This window comes from Carassius carassius, chromosome 17 (assembly GCF_963082965.1).
Source record: "Carassius carassius chromosome 17, fCarCar2.1, whole genome shotgun sequence".
NCBI classification, from domain to species: domain Eukaryota; kingdom Metazoa; phylum Chordata; class Actinopteri; order Cypriniformes; family Cyprinidae; genus Carassius; species Carassius carassius.
The window spans coordinates 6,676,304-6,703,063 of NC_081771.1; the positions used below are offsets into that span (position 1 = coordinate 6,676,304).

The 26,760-nt window shown below is 36.8% G+C and overlaps 1 protein-coding gene across 3 annotated transcripts in view; it reads right to left on the minus strand.

Moving 5' to 3' along the window:
• Window positions 1-26,760, minus strand: part of cntn4 (contactin 4) — a 140,435-nt gene that overhangs the window by 24,463 nt on the left and 89,212 nt on the right. For all 3 annotated transcript variants that reach the window (XM_059570606.1, XM_059570605.1, XM_059570604.1), the window contains exons 9-11: window positions 25,158-25,297; window positions 17,173-17,302; window positions 14,985-15,135 (exon numbers count right to left, since the gene is read on the minus strand). In XM_059570606.1, the coding sequence (XP_059426589.1) occupies window positions 14,985-15,135; window positions 17,173-17,302; window positions 25,158-25,297 (421 nt within the window). The remainder of the gene's footprint in view (window positions 1-14,984; window positions 15,136-17,172; window positions 17,303-25,157; window positions 25,298-26,760) is intronic.

Consider the following 26,760-nt stretch of genomic DNA (forward strand, 5'->3'; position numbering starts at 1 on the left):
CCAAACTTTTGGTCTGTACTGTATATATATATATATATATATATATATATATATATATATATATAAAGACAGTACAGTAAAATCAGTAATATTGTTAAATATTTTTACAAATTAAAATGACTGTTTTTTTATTTTAGTATTTTTTAAAATCCAATTTATTCCTGCGATGGCAAAGATGGATTTTCAGCATCATTACTCCAGCTCAGTGTCACATGATCCTTCAGAAATCATTTTAATATGCTGATATGCTGCTCAAGAAACATTTCTCATCAAGATAATTGTGCTCCTTAATATATTTATGGAAACCCATGATACATTTTCATCACGCTTCCTTGATGAATATAAAGTTCAAAAGAATTTGTTTGAAACAGAACATTATAAACGTCTTTCCTGTTCCTTTTGATCAATGCACACTTGCTGAATGGAGTATTAATTTTAAACTTACCCTAAATTGTTGAATGGTAGCACATAAATAACCACAGATGAAAAGTAAACCAGAACATCAAGACGTGGATATGCACAACAACTGCAGGTCACAACAAAGCAGGTTAAATTCAGCTGTCCCTTCTTTCCTTTCTCCCTGGCTCCTCCGTTATGCACCCTACCTCCAGAGACTACCAACAAATAGGCCAGCACATTGTCTTATCTAGATCAAGGAATGACCTGCTTTTGGGCAGCCCTCCTACGTTTGCAGCTGTTGGTGATGTTTTATGAGTTATGAGATACATTTGTTTGCCCATCTCTATAACGCTACTCTCCCTGTCTCTTTTAACCTTCAGACAATTCTTACAGAGAAAAGTACTTTGACATACGGAGGATGAGTGTGGATTTCAAATATTGGTGTCGGAAAACAAAGTGAGGCCACCAGCAATGAAAAACCTCAATATCTCAATTGTTTTTCTAAGACATCAATTCCAGGAGAAAGTCACTGATTTCTCAGGTTTTTATCCTGAGATCATTTTATCACCTACATTTTACGCCCTGACTCACTTTTATCTTCTTTTATCTCACATGGTTTCTATAAAATTGCAGAAGAGTTCTCAAAAATAGTTGCTCATAACTGCTCAGGTTTGCCAAGGTACCAGTAAACAATAGACAGAGATCTTCACACAAATGCAAACATTTCTGTTGATCAATTATCAATTGTTGATCATTATTCAGCACATCTATAAAATGAGTTTCCATTTTTGTTTCTCCCAAGAAAATTTTAAAGGCAACATCTGAGCTTCATCTTTCCATCATCATGGGATTCTGGTGTCTCCGGCAGGCTTTTTAACTTGTTTAACCAGCAAAATTTGGCTACGCTGATCCACCAGCAGTAGCATTAACCAGTATAAGCTAGCATGAAAATTCTTAAGATAATATCTTCAGCAGAGTAAGCAAGCCTGACAGATTCATTCTGACATTGATGGGTTCAAACAGAGGAGACTCCTAACGTTTGTGGCCCAGTCTGTGGTCATCAAGATACTTTCAGTCCCTCCAACCAGCCTGAGCGAACGAAGACCTATCAATAATTCACCAGCGAGATGAACCTGAGTGCTGGTCTTCTCATCTCCTGTTCGTAACAGCTAATAAGGACAGCTGTAAATCTCTTAGCAGGATACAAGCCTGTATGACACGGCGCAGGTGAGCAGTTAAAAGAGAGGCACTATGTTGCAGGGAATTCTCAAATCTCCCCAGAAGTGTACTTAGAGTTGGTACAAAGACATCTATGCCACTGAGGCAAAAGCGAGCTATTATGCCCTTTTATGTTTTGCTGGGGAAGAGAAATTGAAGGCATTATTTAGAGGCATCCAGTAGAAGCTTTCTTCTGGAAATCACAAACTGGACAGTGTAGGCTAAATACTTATTGACTCCTCTGGCAGTGCTCTGGCCAAAACTCTATGCCAGAAAGCTCTGTGAATTGGTGTAAATTATCATTTATTTACTGCTGAATTGGTTAATGCCCCCTCTTGGGTCTCTTTAAAAAATGTTTTTTTTCCAAGAATGGGACAATACTAAAGGCAAAATTCTCGAAATCTTGTAATGTGTGAAGGAACATGACCTTAATATTGGTTAGTATATTTTTTTTCATTTCAAAACATTTGCTTCTGAAATGAAAGCATGAGTGGAATAATAAAAAATTCTGTTGACTTTGTTGAGGCATTTGCCGTCTGAGCGCATCACTTAATACACATCAACAAGCTCTTAAACACGCTCTTCAGAATTTCTTCCACTTAATGCTAGGTCAAATAGAACAGTCTTAAACAAGGAGTAATAAAACAGATCCTGTTAAACAGAATATTTTATTTCACCATTTTGAGTTCAAAAATTAGGAAATTGGAAATTTTTATTATTATTACATCAATCATCAAATATTTTAAGTAACAAGAATTCCATCCCTGCTTTCACAAATAAAACAAATTAGCCATTTTCTTCCTGATTTGATGACCTGAATATAAAATATAAATATATGATCTAAATATGAATTAAAAAAATATCCTAAATATAAATCATAATAATAAAAAGTGTAAACAACAACAACATGGTAATATATATATATATATATATATATATATATATATATATATATATATATATATACCAAATTAATTCAGTTGAGTGAATGATTCAGTTGTTGCCACCTACCGCTGTGCTGATGTAATATATATACCTTGAACAAATAAATAATTTAATTATACATAGAAACATTAAAGTAAGCAAACTATATATATAAAGCTGTTTAAATATACTCAGAGAATATACATTGCATATTCTGACAGGTTAAAAACTGACTAGTCTGAATATACATTGCATATTCTGACAGGTTAAAAACTGACTTGTCTTAGCTCCTGATCCCATTCCCTCCCTCTCTCACCCTCTGCTTCTTCATCTCTCTTGAGTTTCCTGCAAAGGAGCTTTCATCCTGACAGCAATTTGCAGACAAAGCGACCTAAGTCATAAAATTTTCAATTGGCAGCATCATGAGTGACAGTGACCACTGGTATTCCAAGTTCAGAAGATTTAAACTCTCGCATACAGGCAGCAGTGTGATGCGCCGACTATCAACGGGAGCGCAGAAGAATCTGCCAACCAGTGTCCAACAGTAGAGACTCGCCAACCTGCAGCATTTGAATCGCTAACAGTGTGAACGGAGCTCAAGTGTAAAGGCAAAAGCTCATAAATAATGCTGCATATTTGTACAAGCTCGCAGATATGACCCAGGACAGTGCATTTAAGCGGGTTGCAACTCTCGTACACTAACTGGCCTTCTCTGACCTACCTGGAGGTTGTGTTCCATCATTGAGTTTTTTTTAAAAAAACATTTACCGAGGACCCAGAGGGAGGGTTATGTAGCGGGGTGAAGCACCGTCTACAGAAGGACCAGATAGGTCGTTTTATCCTCCAAATGGGGCATGAGGCTTGACCCAAACGTGAAGGGCTGATCTATGTTGAGGACTAATACCCTAAAGAGGGGTGTGAGAGAGCTCCTGGCGTTACTTAGATGGATCATGTGTCCATATCTCAGTAGGCCTTCTGCTGGGAAGCGCGTTTGATAAACTGACGACCTTGTCAGTTGGATAAATAAACCGGGGAAGCAGAAACAGGTCATTTCAGATCACGCTCTGTCAAGAGATCTGTTTACGGGAAGCGACCTTGATGAGCACACCTCTTCTTTCGACTCCTCACCCTCAAGGTTAGTCAGCAATTACTGCCACGAGAAAAAAAAAAGAGCCTTCCGATGAGTTTCGCCGTTATCACTAGAACAACAGAGCAATCACTTGTTGGTCAAGGGAAAAAGAGGAGAGAGGAAAAATAGGATATAGAAAGGTTGTCTTCTGACACTTTTCCAATAGCCAGGTAATTGATATTGATTTTTTTAGTGTATATGAGTCAATGGTTCTTAAAGACATAACATTCATTATCGCCGCATCTGGCACTCACATAACCGTGTCAAACTTTTACGAGATACAGCATCTATCCGGTCTGACTTACTGACTTAATGTGGTACAGTTGCATTTATAATGCAGGCCATATCGATTAAATTCACTATAAATCAGAAATACGGAGAAAGATATTGATTTCTATGAGATACATTGATACTTAAAGGCAAAACTATGAAGTAAAACCAATGTGCCATGAGCTCAAAATTTCTAATATGCTCCAAATTTGGAGCGTATTTACAAGAGAAACCACTAAAATTGGTGGTTTTTATCTAATTCTTTGCAACAGGCATTATTTGGTTTGTCAGTCAAAGACGGCTCTTGGGTGTAATAATGCGGGTGTCGCTCACTCTGCGGGTGTCCAATTCAGATATAACGGGAGTGATAAGGAATGACTGACAGAAGCATCTGGACACCTAGCTGAGCTCAAAGAGGAGGCGTTTTAGACAACCAGCTGTGTACAATAGTGTTTTCCTCCTTACAGTATTAAAGGAACGGCGGAGGTGCATGCTAAAGCGGCTGTGACATTTCCTGTGAGCGCTAGGAACGTTGACCCCTCGTCACTGGGGGACCAGCATTAAGTTCCCATGGCAATGTGGAGATTTGTAAAAATGAAAAAGGAAGAGAGGAAGTATTAATCTCTATTTTTGTAAACCCAAAATCCACCGGTGTCAAATTTATATTCGAGCCGCAGAGCTGAGTGTCAGTGGCGACGTCAAGATACATTCCCTGTAGAGATTTATTTGCGACGTATGCCGGTACTTTTTTCCCACCTAAAAAGGAGGCTTGCATTGCCTTCCCACTTATCCTGAGGTAATTTTCTTAACGCTGTTCAATTATTCAATGTGCTGATTTAGTATGGGTACATTCGGCTCTTGCCATTCCACAAGATAATTCTGTCATTTCTCAACAGGAAATAAATCAACACGGCACCAGCTGGCGTAATAATTTAGCTTCAAATCAGTTGTGTGGGAAATGGACTTAAATAATGTGCAAGGAAATATGTTATGCTCTGCTTTAAGCCACTCATATTCTACATAGAAAATAAATCACTGATTTATGGGAAACAAACTAAACCTGCCATTAGCTTTGAAAAACAGAACATTTCCAGTTTTAAACCTAAATATAAGTTAAAAGAAACATTATTATGTCCTGAAACTACACAAAGATGTTCATACATATTATATGCTACCAACAGTGTGGTTGAATAGGTCAACAGTTCAGGGACTCAAAATGTAAAAAATAAAAATAATTATAATAATATTTTTATTCAGCAAGTACTTAAATTAAATTGATCAAATGTCACAGTAAAGACATTTATAATGTTACAAAGTATATTTATATCAAATAAATGTTGTTCTGTCATATAAATACTGTTTTTAACACTGATTATAATAATAATAATTCTAATTGTTTCCTTCACAGGAATAATTTATATTTTAAAATATATTAGAATAGAAAAAAGTATTTTCAACTGTAGCACTATTTCACAATATTAAATTTTTTTCCCTGTATATTTAATCAAATAAATGCAGCCTTGGTGAGCATTAGAGACACTTTTATAAAACATTTCAAAATATTACTGACAACCTCTAAACAGTAATGTATGGTAAATCCATTAAACAAAAATGTAAAAAAAAATGTTTTGGTATTTTTAAAATAGTTCCCTTCATCTTAAGGTTCTATAAGTATCAAGTAAAAGAACAAAATGTAATAAATTTAAAATGTGTGTAAAAACATCGGACTGTGGTGACAGTTTGAAATCAGTTGGAATATAATAATTCAATTTGATACACAGAAAGAAAACACATTTTGTGAGAAAATGAAAGCAGCAGGACATGTTTAACAAATTAATCCAAAACAATTCCACATCATAAATGAACACTTTTCAGTTCAACTTGTTTTGTCCCAGTACTCAAGAATAGATTAAATATAATAATAACAACAGACACAGAGGAACACAAAAAGCCCCAAAACAGAAACAAAGATGAAAATACATGAAAATTGTATCATTTCATGTTTGCAGTGCAAGGCATATTTCCAGTAGTAAGCGAGGCTTTTAATTTCAGCAATATCTATCCCCAGGGTCAGCAGCTGAGGAGAAACAGTGTTTATCAGGGCCAAACACTGTGGGCTTGTGGGTGTACTCAAACCGGGCTCCTTTAATCACAAATGGCTCTTCAGCTTCATTCTTTCAGACTGATATTCATCTCTTTTTCTCACACTCATATGCACACAATTCCTTCTAGGAATATAAAGCAACACACATGTGCAGCCCGAAATGTGCGAAGGGACCAAGATGGATTACTGGTGCTGTGCTGGCACATTCGTTCTTTGAAAAATGATATTAGCCTCCAGTCCCCCAAGATAAAACTAATCCCGCCGAGTCTAACATGGCACTTAGACTAGTAAAGAGCGCGCCATACTAATCACGGCCAAATCTCTGCATACATTTGCATTCTGGTTGAGTTTTATTTGACCAAATTAAACTAATTTATCCTGAAGAGAGTTATTATTGCGGTTAAAAAGAAGGGGATTCATATACAATATGGTCCAAAAGCCTGAAACCAAAACTTAAAATGTAATTTAATACACATTTCACATTAAGAATTAACAAATCAAGTGAAAACAAGAACATTTGACCCCTTGTACAAAGCTGCTCAAAGTGATAAGTGACGAAAAATAATGCAAAAGCTTAAATATTTACTTGTTTAAGTCTCTTTAAAATCTCCTTTAAGGTTTAAATGCATTCAGATTTTCAAATATGGTTTTAGACATTTGCAACCCAATGCACATTTAAGAAAAATGACAAAAAATACCTTTTATCATACTAACTGTCCCATAGAGAGTTTAATTAAAGCTGTGCACCAGTTGTGTGAGACTGCAAACATAACATTAGCGGCAATCGATGTGCTGTCCACCATCTTGATTGACCAATTGTCTGCCGTGCAAATCTATACCTATAGATTGTCTGTGGCACGGCCGCGCCACACGGCATATCAAATTATGCTCCGCTAGTTAAAGAGTCTTTTAGCCAACATTAGCAAAACACAGCCATAGGAGGTTAAGTAAATGACATTCTATTTAAAGGGGTGGGTAATATGTTGATAGAGACCCTCTATGGTTGGGTTTTAACCAAGAATTTGAAGCTTTGGGGCATGTTCCAGATCTCCGCTGGTGGGCCCATTCCCCTTCAAATGACATTCTGCTGACTGACACCGCCTAATTTCCCCTGGTGAGAGAGGAATATGAAATTAAAATGAACCATATGAGCTGGCAACACAAAAGTTTAGGCGGATGAGCCTTAAGGTGAGCTAATGAGGAGAATGTATTCTGTATTAATTTTTTGGCTGTGAGAAAATGCTCTGTTTTACAGCGGCATCATGTTCAATCTTTGTGTCCATGAGACTGCAAGTTCCAAACAGGTGTTCAATTAGATTAAAAAGAGGGAAAAATCAAAACAATGGGCTTCGGCGAAAAAAAAAAAAAATGAATGCGACATTGAAGAATAATAAACACATCTATTTTTAAATAAATGCAACAGCATGTTGCTTACATTGTGTATTTTTTACCATGGTTATTATCTTAAAACACCTTGTTCTCGATGGTTAAGGCGACATGTCAAAGACCCCAGCGCACAAATTCAGATGCTTTTAAGCATTAGACTGCAAATCAAGTTAAAGCTTAATTCTACAATAACAAGATAAGGGAAAGTGGGCTTAATTAGATAAGTAAACGGATCCCGGCCCTCAAAAGTGTTCTATATCAGCAATGACAGCAGCTGTGCTTGCCTCCACAAACTCTCCTTTATGGAGCTTTCTGAATTGATATCGCGCCGCCCTTCATTCACCTGCACCGCAGCCTTCAGTGGCAGACACGCTTTTAAATGGAAATCATCCTGACAAGCAAAACTTCATAGAGTGTACTCATCCCACTCCTCCTCGTTTTTCTGCATCATCTTTTGCTCTCGCTCTGTAAAGACACCGACCGCATCTACAAGTGGGAAGTTAACTCAACATTAGTGTGTTACCACAAGATGGCCAACATATGGTTTTATATATTTGTATAATTATGTTCACGAAAAACAGGTCATAGGCCAAAAACAAACAAACAAAACAATTACACTAGAAAAAAGGATGATATAGAAAAATAAGCCTATTTTAGAACCACTGTGACATGCTTATTGACAATTAAGCACATTTATATCTAGGATAGTGTGTGTGTGTGTGTGTGATATAATTTTACCTATTTACCTTTAACACTCTTTAATCTCTCTTTGTATGGTATTTCTTCTTCTTTATTTTATTGTGCTTCTGTGCCAAGTGAAACTTTTCCTTTGGGTGTTTAATTAAAGAACAATCCAATCAAAGACAATTGTATTTTTGTGTCAGAAATAATTACCATCATGTCTGGACATTTTATGGCTGAATTTATGATGTTTATTCTCATTATCTCTTATTTTTATGTACATTAATCATTTAAACCAGTACAACTAAGAGTTATTTATTTAGAACTTATTTAGACTTTTTAGTACTTATTATATCTTCTGATTTTGGGTTGCAATTATTTTCACCTATGTACATTTGACCCTGGTTTTCCTGTAAACTTCCTCTGCAATAGTCCACAACCAGAAATTTCATAAAGATCAAAAGAGGACAGTCCAAATTTCCTCCAAAACCCATTCCATCATATATACCAGGCAACCTTTCATCTTCTACAAAAGGCTATTCTTTGAGAGAGGGCAATTTCAGAGACACAGCTTTGTGAAAAAGAGAGTAAACTCTCCATTAGTTTGTCTTTTATTAATTATGCCTCCACAGAAAACCTTTGATCCTTTGTGTTAACTTAATTTCTTACATCTAATATTGTCATCTAGTATCAAACGTGTACAGATTTCAGATCATGAATCAGTTAATGAATCACATTTCCTGTCTGAATCCACAGGGAAACCTTTGTTCAAATACATATGTGTGTCTAATAAATGTTCAATGCTATTAAATAATTTGCTAGTATAAAAACCTGATCAACCAACAGACCACACAGACACATAGTGGTAGCTATTGTATCTAACAACTAGCCACTGTTAATAACCTCCCTTAGGCTTCACCGAGCCACACACAAACTTATTATATCCTACTGTTTGTTAAACAAGTGCACGTCAGCACAGCACAGGCAGAAATTAGCTGTCAACTCAACCGCCACAACCGTACACTATTGCACAGCAGTCTTGTACAATCAACTCAAAATCAGCTTCACAAACATGCAATCTGGCGCAGCAAAGTCAGCTTGAAAACATCAGCCCATCCGCTGACCTGTCCTACCTAAAACAGCTGATTGTATATCTAGAACAAATCCCCTGCCCTATCTCCTTTATTTATGTTTCTCCTATGGGCATTATTTATTTTACTGCAGTGTACGACTTTCAAAAGGTGTGCGTTTCAGAAGTTGCCACTATCTTCTTATGCAAAAAGAAGCAAGAAATTCATCCTGCCATTTCAGCAGCATTCTGTCAAGTGATGAACCAGCACAGTACCAACATTGTTTATTCTCAAAAAAGAAGAAAAAAATAAAAACATTTAGTAATATGACAATAAACAGCATAGGCCCAATATCTATCTATCTATCTATCTATCTATCTATCTATCTATCTATCTATCTATCTATCTATCTATCTATCTATCTATCTATCTATCTGTCTATCTGTCTGTCTGTCTATCTATCTATCTATCTGTCTGTCTTATATATATAATACAATTATAATTATAAATTAATAATATAAAATATAAGTTGAATTGTTTATTGCTATAAAAATGCACAATGCATATTTCATGAAAATATGCATAATTTCCTTTAAGCAAAATAAAGTAATATATAGAATGTTTATTTTGCAATATCACTTGTGAGATTCATATATACTGTGTGTGTGTGTGTTTGTATATATATATATATATATATATATATATGCAATTTTGAAAAAAAAACAAACAAACAAAAAAGCACATTTTACCAATACCAAACCTCATCAATATTAATAACTACAATTATTTTTGTATTTAATCATCTATAAGTGATATATAATTGTCCATGAAGGCTGGAAGTGAAAAACTCATTATATTCAGGTGTGCAGGTGTTCTTTTACAGGTCAAATGAGCCAAAAAAGAGATTTAACTCAGAATAAAAAGTCAAAAATTATTAAATTCCCATGAGAAATATTAAAAACTAATGCAATACAGATATTGCAAAGCTAAGACGTGACCATTCGACAGCAAAAGGCTCATTGGGTAAGCGGGGTCAGTGAAAACAGGTGGAGAAGAAAAGACACGTTAACTGCAAAATATTTAAGAATTGATGTGAAGAATTAGGTGTAAAACCATCAGGAAACATTAAGTATCCACCACCAAAAAACAAAAATACTAAAACAATTACCCTCACTTGTAAGAACAACAATAAGAATAATATGCAGAATTATTGTGAAATACATGAAGACTCATTTTTTTATAGGCTTCATGGACAGATAAGTTTTGAGTGACTCTTGAAGGACCAGCACCACATCCTCTTGTACCACTGTTTGAAGAATTTATCTTCAAGAATCTGTAGTAGGTTTTAGGAGCTCATTTTTAGTCAATCCTGCAAGACAGACTTTTCAGGATAGGAGATGGAAATGGCATGCATCCCTCCCTCCCTTTCAATCTTTCTCCTCTCCTCTCTTGCAGAAAAAAAGGGAATGCTGCTATGAAGATGGATTATCCTGCTGGTGACACCATCTCCTCTCCTTCTCCACCATCAAGGAGAGCTTGCACAATTATGCCAATTAATCTTACACAAAAGGAGTTCAAATGCACCCTGCTTTGATTAGGTCTGGCTCCCAGACAGGTGCTTGCACTCAGCATGCATCCACATACACACACGCACACGCTAACACCCATTTGCATAAAACAATACATCTGATTATGAATTAGTCTCTAATGGCATTTCCACTTAATGAGAGTGGTGTCTTTATACCTGCTGCTGTTTACAAGGTTAGCAAGAGCTGACAGGGACGCAATATTAGTGGAATAAAACACATCCTAAAGCCAACATGAAACTGCATTTGCAATCCTAGACACATAAGTCTGCACTGTCCCTGACTACATACATTTGAGAAGTTTTAATTATTGTTGTTATTTTTCATTTACTACTAATAATTAATAAACACAGAAGCTGAAATGTGTGAGCTTCCAGGTTTACCATATTTGATGCACTTTTTGATTATTATTTTTATGTGAATAAATGAAATTTGTCTAAACATAATTTTTATTGTGAACACTATACAATACATATTTCCGCTATCCACAATATACAGGGTTGCATTTTTTTATTGTGATATATCTTGACACAATATAATGTTACACCCTTATTATGTATATCAATTTATGTAGCCTAATTTATTTAAGCTACTGTCTTCTGTTGGTCGTTTAATGGTGCTGTATGTAAGATTGGCACAGAGTGGTTGAACTAAGTATTACAGTCCAAATTCAAAACCAGGCCTCTCCTCCTCAGACTTGAAGCACACTCAGGTTGCCAGATTGACGACACCAACAGGAAAGAGAGAACTTGACGATGAATAAAATTAAATAGTCAAAAACTTACATACAGCACCTTTAACATAGTTTTGCCCCAAACTCAAACTATTGCCTAATCTAGCTATAAATGCTATATAGCTGCTATTAGAACACTAATAGTTTTTCATTTGAAAAACTAACAACTCAAAGGAAGCTTGTTGTACATAATGAAGCTTATGCAGTTTTTATAACAAGTAACTGTAATGAATATCAGTTCACAAAAATTTGCATTCACAAGTGTGCGTAGGTGTGCAAGACATCGCTGAAGGAGCTTGAAAGAAAGTCAGCACTTTCCAGAAATACATTCAATTCTGCAGAAAGTTCCCTGGCTGGCTTCCATCTATTGACAATGCAATCAAACATTCTGACCAGACCTCGCTGGCCACAATACAACCTTGGACATGAACGTGCAAACTTGTGATTTATCCATTTTTCTTTTTAATTACCTGTGTGTCAAAGATAGGTGAGGAGGTCTATGTGGAAATCCATTCCCTATCAAAAGCAAAAAAGAGCATTATTTTGTTCTAAACCACTGAGAGGGCGCAAACGGCATTAAAAAATAATGTTCTGATTTTCCATTTATAAATACTTAGTCTGACTGCATAAGCAGAGTTGCAAGATTTATTCTTTAAATATCTTGAAAGATATGTATGATATCTTTTTTTTTTTGAAAGACAATTCTTTGGAGTCAAAATGCAACACAAAAACACCCCGTTGACACCTAAATGGCTCCTTAAAATTCAAATAAGGCTCGTCGCAATCTTTCTAACCACAGAACACTTGGTTCCTCAAAAGAAAACAAGCACTGCCTAACACGATATTTATAGCAAATAAAGCACAGCAAAGACTATTATCTAAAGTGGTAGGTTTAGGATGTTTCCGTGCCAGGCAAAACAATAAAAGTCTTCCATAATAAGGTCAAGATAGAGCAGCCCCCAAAAAGTATTTGGACACTTAGGCCACACTTAAAATGTCTAAATTTCATTGCATTAGACAACAAAATATCAGGCTAACTTCATTTTTCTGAACAATTGTTTTTAAGACTTTTAGTGGATTTATGAAGCCAGTGACCAGAATTAAGCATGACAACCATTAAGTATCCAAATGGTTTTGTTTTATCATTTAAAATCTAACAAATTTCTTTTTTTTTTTATAAATGTTTTGCCTGAAAAAAATGCATGTCCTATCCTTGAAAATAAACGCCACTTATTATGATATTTTGTCACTGAATGCAATCACGTGGCAAACACTTTTTCATAAGCAGTGCGCAAGATTTCCTAAAATTAAACCATAACAAACTAGGCAACACATATTCTCTATATTCAAATCTGAATAAAATGCCTTAATATAGTGTTTAGAAGAATAAGGATGAGATGCAAAACAAAGTCAAAAGAAAAAAGACGTCATATGGCAAATCAATTTCCTGCCTTGACTCTTCAAAGTGCAGACATCAAGAATTCGTCAGCTTTGCTGTCCTCTCACTCAGGACAGCTCAAGGACATTGGCAGCGTAACCCTTATGCAAACGTCCCGCCACTCTGTTTGATGAGCACCAACACCAGCTTTGTATATGTAAACGATGGGCAACCGTGGTGTGCACACACTGACAGATGGATACACAAACACACACAGACACGCTGAACTTTGCCTATCCCAGTGTGGTCAGACGCAAACGCTCCGGGTCGGTGACATACTGCACTTGTATCAAGCTGTGTCTGGCTGCCACTCTATAGCTGAGATGGGAACATATGTTTGTTGATAAAGGCTGGTCTGGGAGGGACGCTGACCTCCTACTAAGAGTGCAGAGAGGTTGATTAACACCCTGCCTTTGCTCAGGAGGGGACATCACTGGTCACCTGATAAACCTGCAGAGTCTGGTTATTGGCGACTGCGTGATCCATACTGGAGCTGTTAATAAGGACATCAGGCTTCATTTGAATAATTGAGTGTGCTCAGTGAATCTTACGTAAAATGTAAATCTTTTAGACAAAATATAAGTAGGTGCAAAAATACACTGCATGCAAATATGACAATGTAAATGTCTTTATAGGACATCATAGCCCTGAAAAAAAGAAGTATAGTAAGAACTTGGCAGCTGGACAAGCTGGGAAGCCAATGGGTTAAAAAAAAAAAAAAACTTAATATGAACTGATCCAGACTAGGAGACCAAATTAACCACTATAAACCACTTTAGACTGGTTTTAGACAGGTCTAATATGGATAAAATACTGTCTGGGTATGAAGTTCACTACCATTCAAAATTTGGGCTGGTAATTTGTTTTAATGTTTCTGAAAGAAACCTCATATGCTTGCCAAGATCAAGACAAAATACAGAAAGAAACAATCATATTGTAAAATATTTATACAAATATCATTATTTTCTATTTGAATAAACACACACACACACACACACACACACACACACACACATATATATATATATATATAATTGTAATTATATAAATGTAATTAAATTTATGCATTTAGCAGACGGTTTTATCCAAAGCGACTTACAGTGCATTCAGGCTATCAATGTTTACCTATCATGTGTTTTATATATATATATATATATATATTTTTTATGATGATGGCAAAGCTGAATATTCAGCATCACTAGTTTTCAGAGTCACACGATTCTTCAGAAATTCTAATATGCTGATTTGGTGCTGTCTTATTGTTATATTAAATGCTACATTTTAGTTATATTTATTTCGGAAACACTGGCTTCAATGAACAGAAAGTTACATTTTATATATATGTCTTTGCTGTCACTTTTGATCAACCTAATAAAAATTGATAAAACTTAATAAAACTGATGAATACAAAACTCCAAACTTTTAAACGATAGTGTAAGTAATAAAATAATTGAGATAATTTGCATTATATGCATATACAAACAATACTTGTATATGCATATAATATTTCACAGTGTATCAAGAATGTTTTAAGCAAGTTCTTTTAATAACAGGTGACACGTTAAAAGATCCGCAATACATGTCTGCAGAAAATAGCCCATTATGAGGCTCTTGTGTTTAGGGGAGTGAGCAAATAACAGAAAGTGATAGTAAAATAGAATGAAAGAAAGAGAAAAGAGCAGTTGAAACTGAAACACAAAGCCCACTAGAGCTATATTGTTGCGACCCTTAGCAGAGACATGCTGAGACATGCTTTTCTCTGGCTGCTGTAGTGGGATTCCACAGGCAGAGATGAATGGCCAAAGTCATTGGCAGTGCTTTGTTGCTGTGAATAACAGAAATGATTTGACAAAGACATTATATAAAAAAAAACAGATCTGGAGCACAAGCGCAGTATTGTGGGCTCATCATCCCACAGTCCTGTTTGACTGTTCCTGCATCAGTCTGGAAAAGCTCTGGTTTTGTAGCATTATGTAAAAAGCCTAAAATAGATGAAAAACATCAGCAGATATGACTAATGGCATCTGAGTGGGATAAGGGAGTTACCTGCTGTTTTCTCGGAGGGCGTCGTTGCCTTTGCGCCAGGAGATCATGCCTCGAGGAGACATCTTGGGTTTGCATTCAATGAGAACATCGCCGCCTTCTTTGACTAAAGTGTGACTCTTCAGCTGGTTTTGGGAGAAATCAGGAGCGACAGCTGAAACGCAAGACAAGTTTTAGATTTTATGAAGTGCATACGTCAACAGAAAGCACAGAAAAAAATAACAGCTGAAACTCTGTCTCATGCAACTATTTTTAATTACATACAAACAAAGGAATGTTTGGGATTAAAACAAGTAAAATGGCATGTAAAGCGGCATAACAAAATCCACTTTTAGTAGATATACACAATTCAAATGTACGGTCTTTCTCTTAAAAAAAAAAAAATTAAACATTTGAAACAATGAAAAAAAAAAATAATAATTTATGTTGCTGTGCAAACAGTATAGGCTGAAAACATCATAGTTGTGGCATAGCGGTTTACTTTGAGGTGCTCATCTAGCTTGTATCCGATTTGTCATTTTTCCATTTCTTTCTTATCCCCATTATTTCTTTATTCATTATTTTTATGTCTTACCTGTATATCTTATTGTACTACTGAATAAAGGACACACAAAGAACTGTTGAAATATTTAACAACAATAATATTTAACAACCAAAGACCATCGTGCATCAGGCCAATTTTTTCCTTCATATTTGACCATAATTACAGGTATGTAGACACGAGGATTAGGGACTTTTTAGAGCACATCCACTCTAATCACTGTACTTCAAAGGAAGACATGAGTACGCGGGTACATATGATGTAGAAACAGAGATGGCAGAGCAGAGGCTCAGTGTATGTGGCACACTTTAATTATCACAAGCTCCTTTTCTCTGCTAAGAAAACAAAGGGAAAATGTCATGTCCTTTCCTCTTTTTTTCCACTCAAATTAGTTTTTATTATGATAATTTCTCCGGCTTTACAATCTTCAGTGTCTTTTAAAAGGCACTTCAATTATTTTATCTGTGTGAGGGACAGACAATTATTCTCCCGTGAGTTCAGTGTCTTGGCCACTTTGGCGGTTGAATTTTAATGGCAAAACAATAAACAAAGAAAGTCGTGGGTGAATAGAATGTGGATATAGACGACAAGTAAATGCATGTTACTGGCCATGACAGTCGCAATCTCTATTTAATGTGCAGAAAACCTTTTGCAGTAGTCATTTGTAGGTTGACTTCCTAAATAAATGCAAACACTGCAGAGCTTCCGTAACATTTCTGTGTGTTTGAGAATCCTGAAATGTCATATCCTGGCTCAAACAATAGCATAGGTTATTTTTTAGTACTTTTAAGGAATATATATTTGGAAACAGAAAATGTACTTACACTGTCTACTGATATTTCAATAATGAATACATTAAAATAAACCTTTGAAAATGTGTTTACACAGACTTTCGAAATTGCAGCATAAATGCAATCCAATATCTAGCCTAGACAACAATACTAAAATAACGAACATTTATTTTTATAAAATACCACTGATATGCATAATGGCTATCTTTATTTACACTTTGTCATTTGAACAATCAGCAGCCATTGGTAAGCTGAATGATTCACAAATTCGTCTGGAAATCAGACTATACTGGTTGAGCTTTATGTTTTTGATTCACTTAAAAAGTACCATCTCATATGATTCACTCATTCAGGAATCAGACTATACTGGTTGAACTATATATAATTCACGACTCATAAGAGCAACTCATTCTGTAATCATGCTACACTGACTGTTTTAGTGTTGGTCATAACATACGTAGCGAATAAGTCTTCTATTTTGGTATACTGTTTGTACCAGGTCCAACCTGGCAACTTGGCTTAACCAATGGTGTGAGTGTGGGGCGGGGCTTTTAGTTTATCTGGCCAATGGTAGATGGAGGAGTTTCGAAAGCTTGTTTGAATCGATCATTAAATTTTAAGCAATAAAAATCTCCTTGACAGAAATTCGCCTCCGAATAAGAATGAAATGCCTGTGTACACATCATGAACAATATTACAAATATAATTACAATATACAACTCATAAGTAGCCATTATCAGGAGCATGAAGTTGAGATAAAGAGTGTAAGCTACATTAATGCAGTCATTATTTTGTGCTTTGTAAATTTACAAACCACACTAACATTTCAGTCAAACGCAATTAACCAGGTTTCACTTACCGATAACTCTGAGTTCAGCATTGGAGTACACTTCTCCATACTTGTTTCCAGCCACGCACTGGTACATTCCAATATCGGAGAGTGCCAGGCGAGTGATGGACAGGGCGCCATTAATGACCTGCACCCTCTCCTGTGGAAAACAGGATATCTCCGTTAAGAGTCTTTTACTGAGATTGCTAATCTGCATAAAAGCACAACGTGTCTGGGAAGGTAAATTATGTCTGGAGGTTGATGGAAACGATCATAAATCTGGGTGTTCATTACTAATGGGAGACACTGCGTAGGGAGGCTGCTCAAAAACGACTGCAATAAATCTGTATGTTTATGAGATGGAAATAAAGTCCTGGCTTGTTTACTTCTTAACAGGGGCTCAAGCCTCTTTATTCCGCGGACAAGCCGTTGGGAGGCTGGTTGATATTTGCCATTATAAACAAGCTGGGTTAATATTTTAAAGCTGACAGCTTTATGCTATTTCTAATATGTGATGCAATGTAGATGCATGTCTTCTGATGTTAACCAAACTTATTTGATGAATATAGTGTATAAAACAACATAAAATATAGAAACAGGTTTTAAAATGCCAAAGACATCTTAAAACACCAGGACACTATAATCAAAGGTGTATATATACTGTATTTATAAATAAATATATAAACCTTTAGCCTCAGTAACCTTGAGAGCATTTAGTTTCCACCTCATGTTTCCTTCCAACAGGCATAAACAACATTTTAAAGGCTCATAAAAAGACAGGTTGATATTAAAAATTGGCATGAAAAGTGGCAGAACACTCTCTGCTGTGGTTTAGAGTGTATTCTGTCCTTTCATATCTAACATTTTGCCCTTTAACTTTATTCTTCATATGCAAGTAATAGTTCAAAGTGACAGCACAATTATGAATGTGGTATTTCTTTAATATAATCAAATAAACTCAAGCTCAATAAACAAGTTAATACTGAGTAACTTCTTGTCAGTTTTTGCTCTGCCAGAATGAAATGAAAACAACTCCAAATAATGAAGCCAAAGATAAATTCACAGTTGGTCATGTTCCTAAATTAATACTTTTTTTTTTTTTTTTTTTTATAAACTGGTTGAGTGAAAGAATCAATGACTAATTCATTAAGACAGTCATGTTTTCCGTTTCTGAATGATTCTGTTTTTTGAACGAACTGCTGAGTGAACATTTACATTTACATTTAATCATTTAGCAGACGCTTTTATCCAAAGCGACTTACAAATGAGAACAACAGAAGCAGTCAGGTCAACAAGAGAACAACAACAGTATACAAGTGCCATGACAAGTCTCAGTTAGTCTAGTATAGAACGCATAGGTAGGTTTTTTTTTATTTTTTTTTTTTTTATTTTTTATTTTTTTTTTTTTTTTATTTTTTTTATTTTTTTTTTTTTTTTTTATTAAATTAAAAGACAAGAAAAGGAAAAGTGCTAGTGTTAGTTGGTTAAGTGCAGGCGAAAAAGATGAGTCTTTAGCTGTTTCTTGAAAATGAGTAAAGACTCAGCTGTACGAATTGAGATTGGGAGGTCATTCCACCAGCTGGGGACAGTCCAGGAAAAGGTCCTTGAGAGTGATTTTGAACTTCTTTGGGATGGTACCACAAGGCGTCGATCACTTGCAGAGCGCAAACTTCTGGAGGGCACATAAGATTTAACCAATGAGTTTAGGTAAGTTGGTGCCGTGCCAGTGGTCGTCTTGTAGGCTAGCATCAGTACCTTGAATTTGATGCGAGCAGCTACTGGTAGCCAGTGTAACCTGATGAGGAGCGGAGTAACGTGAGCTTTCTTTGGCTCATTGAAGACAACCCTCGCTGCTGCATTCTGAATCAATTGCAGAGGCTTGACAGTACATGCAGGAAGGCCCGCCAGGAGAGCATTACAATAGTCCAGTCTGGAGAGAACAAGAGCTTGGACAAGAAGTTGGGTTGCTTGCTCTGACAGGAAGGGTCTAATCTTCCTAATGTTGTATAAGGCAAACCTGCAGGACCGGGTAGTTGTAGCAATGTGGTCTGTGAAGCTTAACTGATGATCCATCACAACTCCTAGGTTTCTAGCTGTCCTCGAAGGAGTAATGGTTGATGAGCCCAGCTGTATAGAGAAGTTGTGATGAAGCAATGGGTTAGCTGGAATCACCAGGAGTTCTGTCTTCGTAAGGTTAAGCTGAAGGTGATGGTCATTCATCCAGCTAGAGATGTCACTCAGACAGGCTGAAATGCGAGCAGCTACCGTCGGGTCATCTGGTTGGAATGAGAGGTAGAGTTGGGTGTCATCAGCGTAGCAGTGATAAGAAAAGCCATGCTTCTGAATGACAGATCCTAATGATGTCATGTAGATGGAGAAGAGAAGTGGTCCAAGTACTGAGCCTTGAGGAACCCCAGTAGCAAGGTGGTGTGACTTTGAAACATCACCCCTCCAAGACACACTGAAGGATCTGTCAGAGAGGTAGGACTTAACCCACAGGAGTGCTGTTCCAGAGATGCCCATCTTTCTGAGGGTGGACAGGAGAATCTGGTGATTAACAGTGTCAAAAGCAGCAGAAAGGTCCAGTAAGATGAGTACCGAGGATTTTGAAGCTGCTCTTGCTAGTCGCAGGGCTTCAGTAACCGAGAGCAGAGCAGTCTCAGTTGAGTGGCCACTTTTGAAGCCAGATTGGTTGCTGTCCAGGAGGTTGTTCTGTACAAGGAATATAGAAAACTGGTTGAACACAGCTCGCTCAAGTGTCTTTGCAATAAATGGAAGAAGGGATACCGGTCTGTAGTTTTCAAGAAGCGCTGGATTTAGTGATGGTTTCTTGAGCAGTGGGCTTACCCGAGCCTGCTTGAATGCTGAGGGAAATGTTCCAGAGTGAAGAGAGGAGTTGATAACGTGAGTAAGCAAAGGTATGACTGAAGAAGAGATCGCTTGAAGGAGGTGAGTGGGGATCGGATCAAGTGGACAAGTAGTAGGATGATTGGACAGGAGAAGTTCGGAGACGTCCATCTCTGAGAGTGGGGAGAAGGAGGAGAAAGAGTGTGCATCGGTCATTGTGAAGTTGTCCTCAGTCTGCGGTGTGGAGAATTGGCCGCTGATGGATCTCGTCTTATTTGTGAAGAAAACTGCAAAGTCGTCCGCTGTAAGAGTCGATGGAGGAGGTGGTGGCGGTGGATCAAGAAGAGAAGAGAAAGTCTTGAAGAGTGTCCGAGCGTCACAACAGCTGTTAATTTTGTTGTGGTAGTAGGATGTTTTAGCCGTGAAGACATTTGCAGAGAAGGAAGAGAGGAGAGACTGATACACACTGAGGTCTGTAGAGTTTCTTGATTTCTGCCATTTCCTCTCTGCAGCCCTGAGTTTAGAGCGATGTTCACGGAGAACCTCAGACAGCCAGGGGGCAGATGGGGCAGTGCGTGCTGGTCTAGACAACAGTGGGCAAAAGTTGTCCAAGCAAGATGTTAAAGTGGAGCAAAGAGTGTCCGTAGCGCTGTTCGTGTCCAGAGCAGAGAACTGAGAGAGTGCAGGAAGTGAGGGTGAAACCACAGAAGATAGGCGAGATGGAGAGAGTGAGCGTAGATTCCGTCGAAAGGTGACCTGCGTTGGAGTGTGAGGCACTTCAGGAGTAAGTGCTAGGTTAGCAGTAATGAGGAAGTGGTCTGAGGTGTGCAGTGGAGCAACTGAAGAGTTGTCCACAGAGCAACAGCGCGTGTAGATGAGGTCCAGTTGGTTGCCTGATTTGTGAGTCACTGTAGTAGACACTAGCTTGAGATCAAATGAGGCGAGCAGAGTTTTGAAGTCAGCAGCCTGGGGTTTATCTAGGTGGATGTTGAAGTCACCAAGCAGTACCAGAGGAGTACCATCTTCAGGAAAGTTTGATAGCAGCACATCCAACTCCTCCAAGAAGTTTCCCAATTGACCTGGGGGACGATAAATGACCACAAACTGGATTTTAACAGGGTGGGTTACAGTAATGGCATGTGATTCAAATGAACCAGTACCTGTAGGTGATGGCTGAAGATCAAATTTCCATTCTTTTGATATAAGGAGACCTGTTCCTCCACCCCTCCCAGTGGTACGAGGAGTGTGGGAACAAGTGAAATTAGTGGAGAGGGCTGCAGGGGTGGCAGTATCTTCAGGTTTGATCCAAGTCTCTGTCAGTGCCATGAGGTTGAGACCGGAATGAGTAGCAAGAGAAGAAATGAAGTCTGCTTTGTTAACTGCAGACTGGCAGTTCCAGAGACCAACTGGAATAGAGAGCGTAGTAGTAGAGGTCAGAGGGACAGGCCGTAGGTTTGTCAGACAGGCCTTCCTGCGACGTCCGTAGCGTGCTCTCCGAGTGTTAGTAGTGATAGTAGAGTGAAAGATTCCAGACTCATAAAGCCAGTCATGTTGTTTTGTTCCTGAAAGAATCTGGTTTTTGAATGAACCGGTTTAATGACTAGTAAATATTTATTATGGCGGAAATTCATTTTGAAGTCAGAAGAATCGAACAATAATTAAAATCAGTATTTGTCAAATGCGTTCACATATGTAAATGTTTTGGTTTATTTTTGTCTTGATGAAATTTTCTTCTGTTTATCCTTATGTACCTCCTTGTACACAATTTGACGCAACTTCCTTTTTTGAGAGAGCTCATTTCTTTAAAATCCTATAACGTCATTTAAATCTTTACTGTAGTCACGGGATATAAAACAGCAGACTGTCATCAGGATAATCTGCGCTTGAACGAGATTTGTGTCGGTGTGTACTTTAAAATGGAAAAGAGAAGGAAGGGATGAATGCACAATATGGAACAAATAAGTCTGCACAGAAAATCACATAGTGGCATACAGCAGTTTGGAGTGAGACGATGCTTCACTTTACTACTGTACTAATTAACCGTGACGTTCCTCTTAAATCAGCAGTTTTGCACTTGGCGGGACCTGAGGGAGGGGACCATCTGCACGCCTGCGCTGAAATGCCATGATTGGCAATGTCACTGCTCGAAATCCGTCGGGTCAGGACATAAAATGCAATGCATGACTACAGTTCCGGCAAATCTCATCCTGATATGAAGTGCGTGTGCACGGCTGCTTGGAAGTTTTCATTTCCTAAGACTTGATTTAAATCTGTGCCTTTGAAAAAACGATAATGTCTCCTTTCATTCAAAACACTGTACATGTTAGGCCTCATTACCAGTCCGTAGCTGTTGTAAACACTCTGTTTTATATTATGCGATTTACATTTTAAATCAAACTACTACAAATATAAGCTATGTTGAGTCTAAGCAGTATGAGCTGGTATCAAAAAAGCACAATGATACGGGTGAACAAGATCATTGACACATTTATTACTAGATTAGCTGAGACACGGTATGCGCCTCACATCATATCCCTTTTTTTCTTAGCGACTGGAGCATCACAGTGATTTACAAAGAAGCGGTTTTTAGCTGGTCACCTTAGCAATGCTGCGTTCCAATAAGGCAGAAAGAACATGAAAGGTCCCCCATTGATTAAGCCCAGTGAAAATAACAAATGGTATAAGTCAACAACCCATGCTTTTGCTACATCAATGACCTTTAGTTATACAATTGATTAAAGCTCTGATGTTGACGGTGACATTTGGAGATTGTAATAATTCTGCACTGATTAATTCATTTAACCGGGAAACATTGAAAATCAACATTTCGGAATCAAAATGTTAGCTAGGGCTATGATTCAATCAAGAGATTGTTGTGCCCTTGAGACATTAGTCTGTCATAGTACAAACCAGGTGGTATTTGTTTAGTGCTCAAAGAGACATGCTTCCAGGCGCAAGGTCTTTCAAATCATTTTTACAACCATAAATGCAAAATAAAGAGATTTCATTGCATTTACAATTTGTGTACCTTTCAGCAATTACCTTGGCACCTGAAAAACATTGATCATTATGCAAATTCACTATTTCAAATCCAAATTCACTCAATGAACATGGAGCCTAAGCTAAATCGGCATTATCAATTATTTTCTAAGTCCAAAGCATATAAATTAACTTTTTCTTTTTTTGATTGCGGTGTATTCTGTTGGAACCTAATACAGTGCAAAACAATAAAATAGACAGACTGCTAATTATGCAGCGCTGATAAAATATTCTAATCTGGTGGAATGAAAGATGAAAAAGAATGAGTGACAGATGAAGAAAGACAAACGGTCATGTCTCTGAACACATAAACAGTCTCTAAATGGATCGATATCTTTTGTTTTGTTTGCACCCGCGTCGCATAGCAAGGCTAATTTACATGAAGTTTACTGATTTGTTTATTCACCACACCATAGTTGCACTGAAGAGCTACTAGTCTCTAAAAATAACTTCATGCGTTTAGAGTTTGGAATTCTGGGTGAAATGCTCTCAGTGGAGACAGGTTGTATATTACACAGAGTGTCGAGACATATAAATGTTTATCACCTCTTTCACTATAGTTTAAATGGATTTCAGAGAAAGACAAAACAATAAAAGCCTGTCTGGTACACAGTAAAGGTTAATAAACCTTCTCCTAATGGCCTAAAGGAAACTTCAAATTCTGCTGTTTTAGATTGGAGCATTTAATGGGAGATTGCTAAGTGTACATCTTGTATCCACGGCTATGAATGATTGTATTAAATCAAGCCTTAATGTTCATTAAATGTATTTTATCTTTATTTGAGGACATTTTAGATGTCCTTCATATTATGAGCTTGTGTTGTTTGGTGATGTTTGTAGAGTGTAAACCAGTAATTATGTTTATGTAATGATGAGCTGTAATGATGATTAGAAGAGCTGTAATTAGCATGCTCCTCTCTGCACCTTATTTAAAGCCAATCAAAACTGAAATCAAAACTGTCCTGTTTACTTAATGCTCTTTACTGATCTTATAGTGCATAATTCATAAGAGCATGTTATTCCAAAAAACTAAATAAAATGGATGTGTTTCATCAAAATGCCACATCAAATGACTTTTCATTTGACCTCACAAAGGATGCTGTTTTGCGCTTTCAGTGTTTCAGGAGAGGTGTAGACTTCAAAACCCACCGGCAAAGTCCTGAAGAGCCAATGTTTCATATTCCAATAAATTCCTGATAAATAAAAATAGCTTTTTTTCCACATTAAACATCCTGAAAAGTCCCACAGTGGAAGTAAATTGGGCTGCAAAAGTCACATCTAAAGAATAACTTTTAAAAAGTCACAAAAAATGAAGAGGTATGAAATGAAAATGTGTTGGTTCAATCTTTAAAATGTGTTGTTAGAGAGCATTGCTAGTGCTTTCTGCAACCTATTGCCATCTTGAGTTTATTGCAGTATTGCAGAGCTATTCCCTCTCATTGCCAGAACAAGTGGTGGATATTTGGAAGCTTTTATGGTCTCAATTTTGTCCATTCCTATTGTTTCGATAATTCTGGAGTGGCCTATATAGAGGGTCCGCAGAATGACATATCAAGTACTCCAGTGGATTCACTCTGATTTAGACGGTTATAGAAAAGCCATTAAGGAAAACGCTCTCAAGCAGTTGTCTCACAAGGTTAATAAAGATGTCTGGCAGATCTACAGTACTGTGATGACTGCTACTAAAGCACTGATATAACCTAAAAACAAGACAAAAGAATAACTAGTTCTTAACTTTCTTTAGATAATATATATATATATATATATATATATATATATATATATATATATATGTGTGTGTTTTTTAATACTAAACCTATTTTTTGAAATACTATATTTAAATGGATAAGTCATGCACAAATGCAGGTTTACCATTTACTCCAAACCTTTATGATTTGATTTTATATGTAGAACAAAAAATTATTTGATATATTTCAACAATATGAAATATTTTGGCCATACAATGAAGAAAAACATACATGGCATACATCCTTTTAAGATCTATTTTTGTGTGTTCCACAGACGAAAGCAAGTCAAATGATGACTGAATTTGCATTTTTGGGTGAGCTGTAATTTTTTATATCTTTACTACTATTACAAAAGTCCTCAAACCTTAGAGGTGAACTGACCTCAGTGGGCTCCAGGTTCTCTCCATTCTTCATCCATCTGTAAGAGGGCTTAGGTTTTCCTGTGGCCTTGCATTCCCACACTAGAGAGTCATCGATGGCCTTCTGCACATCCTGGGGCTTCTCAATTAGCTGGGGGGAGGCTGAAACAACCAACAACAGAGGTAATGACTACACAGCATTACTTTAACCTTGATTATTACCTGTTATGTGTCCTTCAAAGCGAACTTGCATTATTAGAGCCATGTAATCACATAATGGCACATAAGAAAACATTCAGTCAGGTTTAACTGATTTACACTTCCACTTAGATGGGTATAGAAAGGAAATCACATCTTATATATTAGTATTGTCTAAAAGCTAGTATCATAAACTACCAAAACCAATACCATTAGGGTAAATTATGGCTTAATTATAAACAAACTGTATTGATCTTTATCTTTTAAATGCATGTAACTCAAACCTAGTAAATAATTGACTTAGAGCACATTTAAAGAATCATTTATGAGCATTTTCCCTAATAGGACACTAAAAGACAGATAAGAATGGGGAGAATGCATACATAGAAACAAACAAATGATAAAATATATAAACACAAGTGTAAAGTTTATCTGATGACTATTTTACATTGGAAGAAGTGATGTTTGCCTTTTGAGTCAAATATAATCAATGAATCATTTGTTTGCAAAAACAGTTTAAATGATTCATTCACGAGCTGAGCTTATGTGGTTCACAAGTTACTCAACAGGATGATTATCGTTAAACAGCTTACAATTTAGTCTTTTTATTGCTATTAAAACCATTGTATGACTTCAGAAGATTTGGAATACATCTTAAGCAGCCTCCACTGACACAATTCTGCTTTTATGGTGCTTTTGCATTATTTTGAAGCTTGAAAAGCCTCAATCCTTCAGGCACTAATTGCACTGTAAAGAGTGACAACAATTCTTAAAAAAAAAAAAAATCAAACAGGTTTGACTCTCATTGGTTTGAGTCACATTTAAGTCACAAACTGTCAACCATCCAATAGTGCTGTCTGGATCCCTTAGTCACTGCCACTCAGTCTATCTAGCACACACTGGGAGAGTATTGACTTTTAAACCCCACTGTTTAAATGAGAGTAAGCAGTCAGGGCCCGACTTGGCCTTGCCCACAGGCCACACAATCACTCTTAACATTTCACGCCCACAAGAGAAACTTGAGAGGAATTAGAGGTAGAGAGGTCAAAATGAGCTCTCAGCATCCTTAATACCAACTGAATGCTTATTCAGTAGCATACTGTGATTATTATAGATAGATTTCTGTGTTTTTTTCCCCCTAGTTTTCTGTGTCCCTAGCATTCATAATGTACTCTATGGAAGAACATTCTGTGTAGGGAAACTCTGGATTTAAAAACCATTTTGGGAAACTTAAGTGACCTTAAACGCAACCCTACCTGCCAAGTACTAAATTCAAACCATTTGTTATGTCTCTTTAAAATGTTCATATCATGAAAAACTAAACATTCCTTACATTTTCTAGTTCAGTAAGGATGACCTTTTTGTCGTTTTTGCACTTGACAGACTCATTCCTATTTCAGTATATGGCTAGGATATTCTTCAGAAAT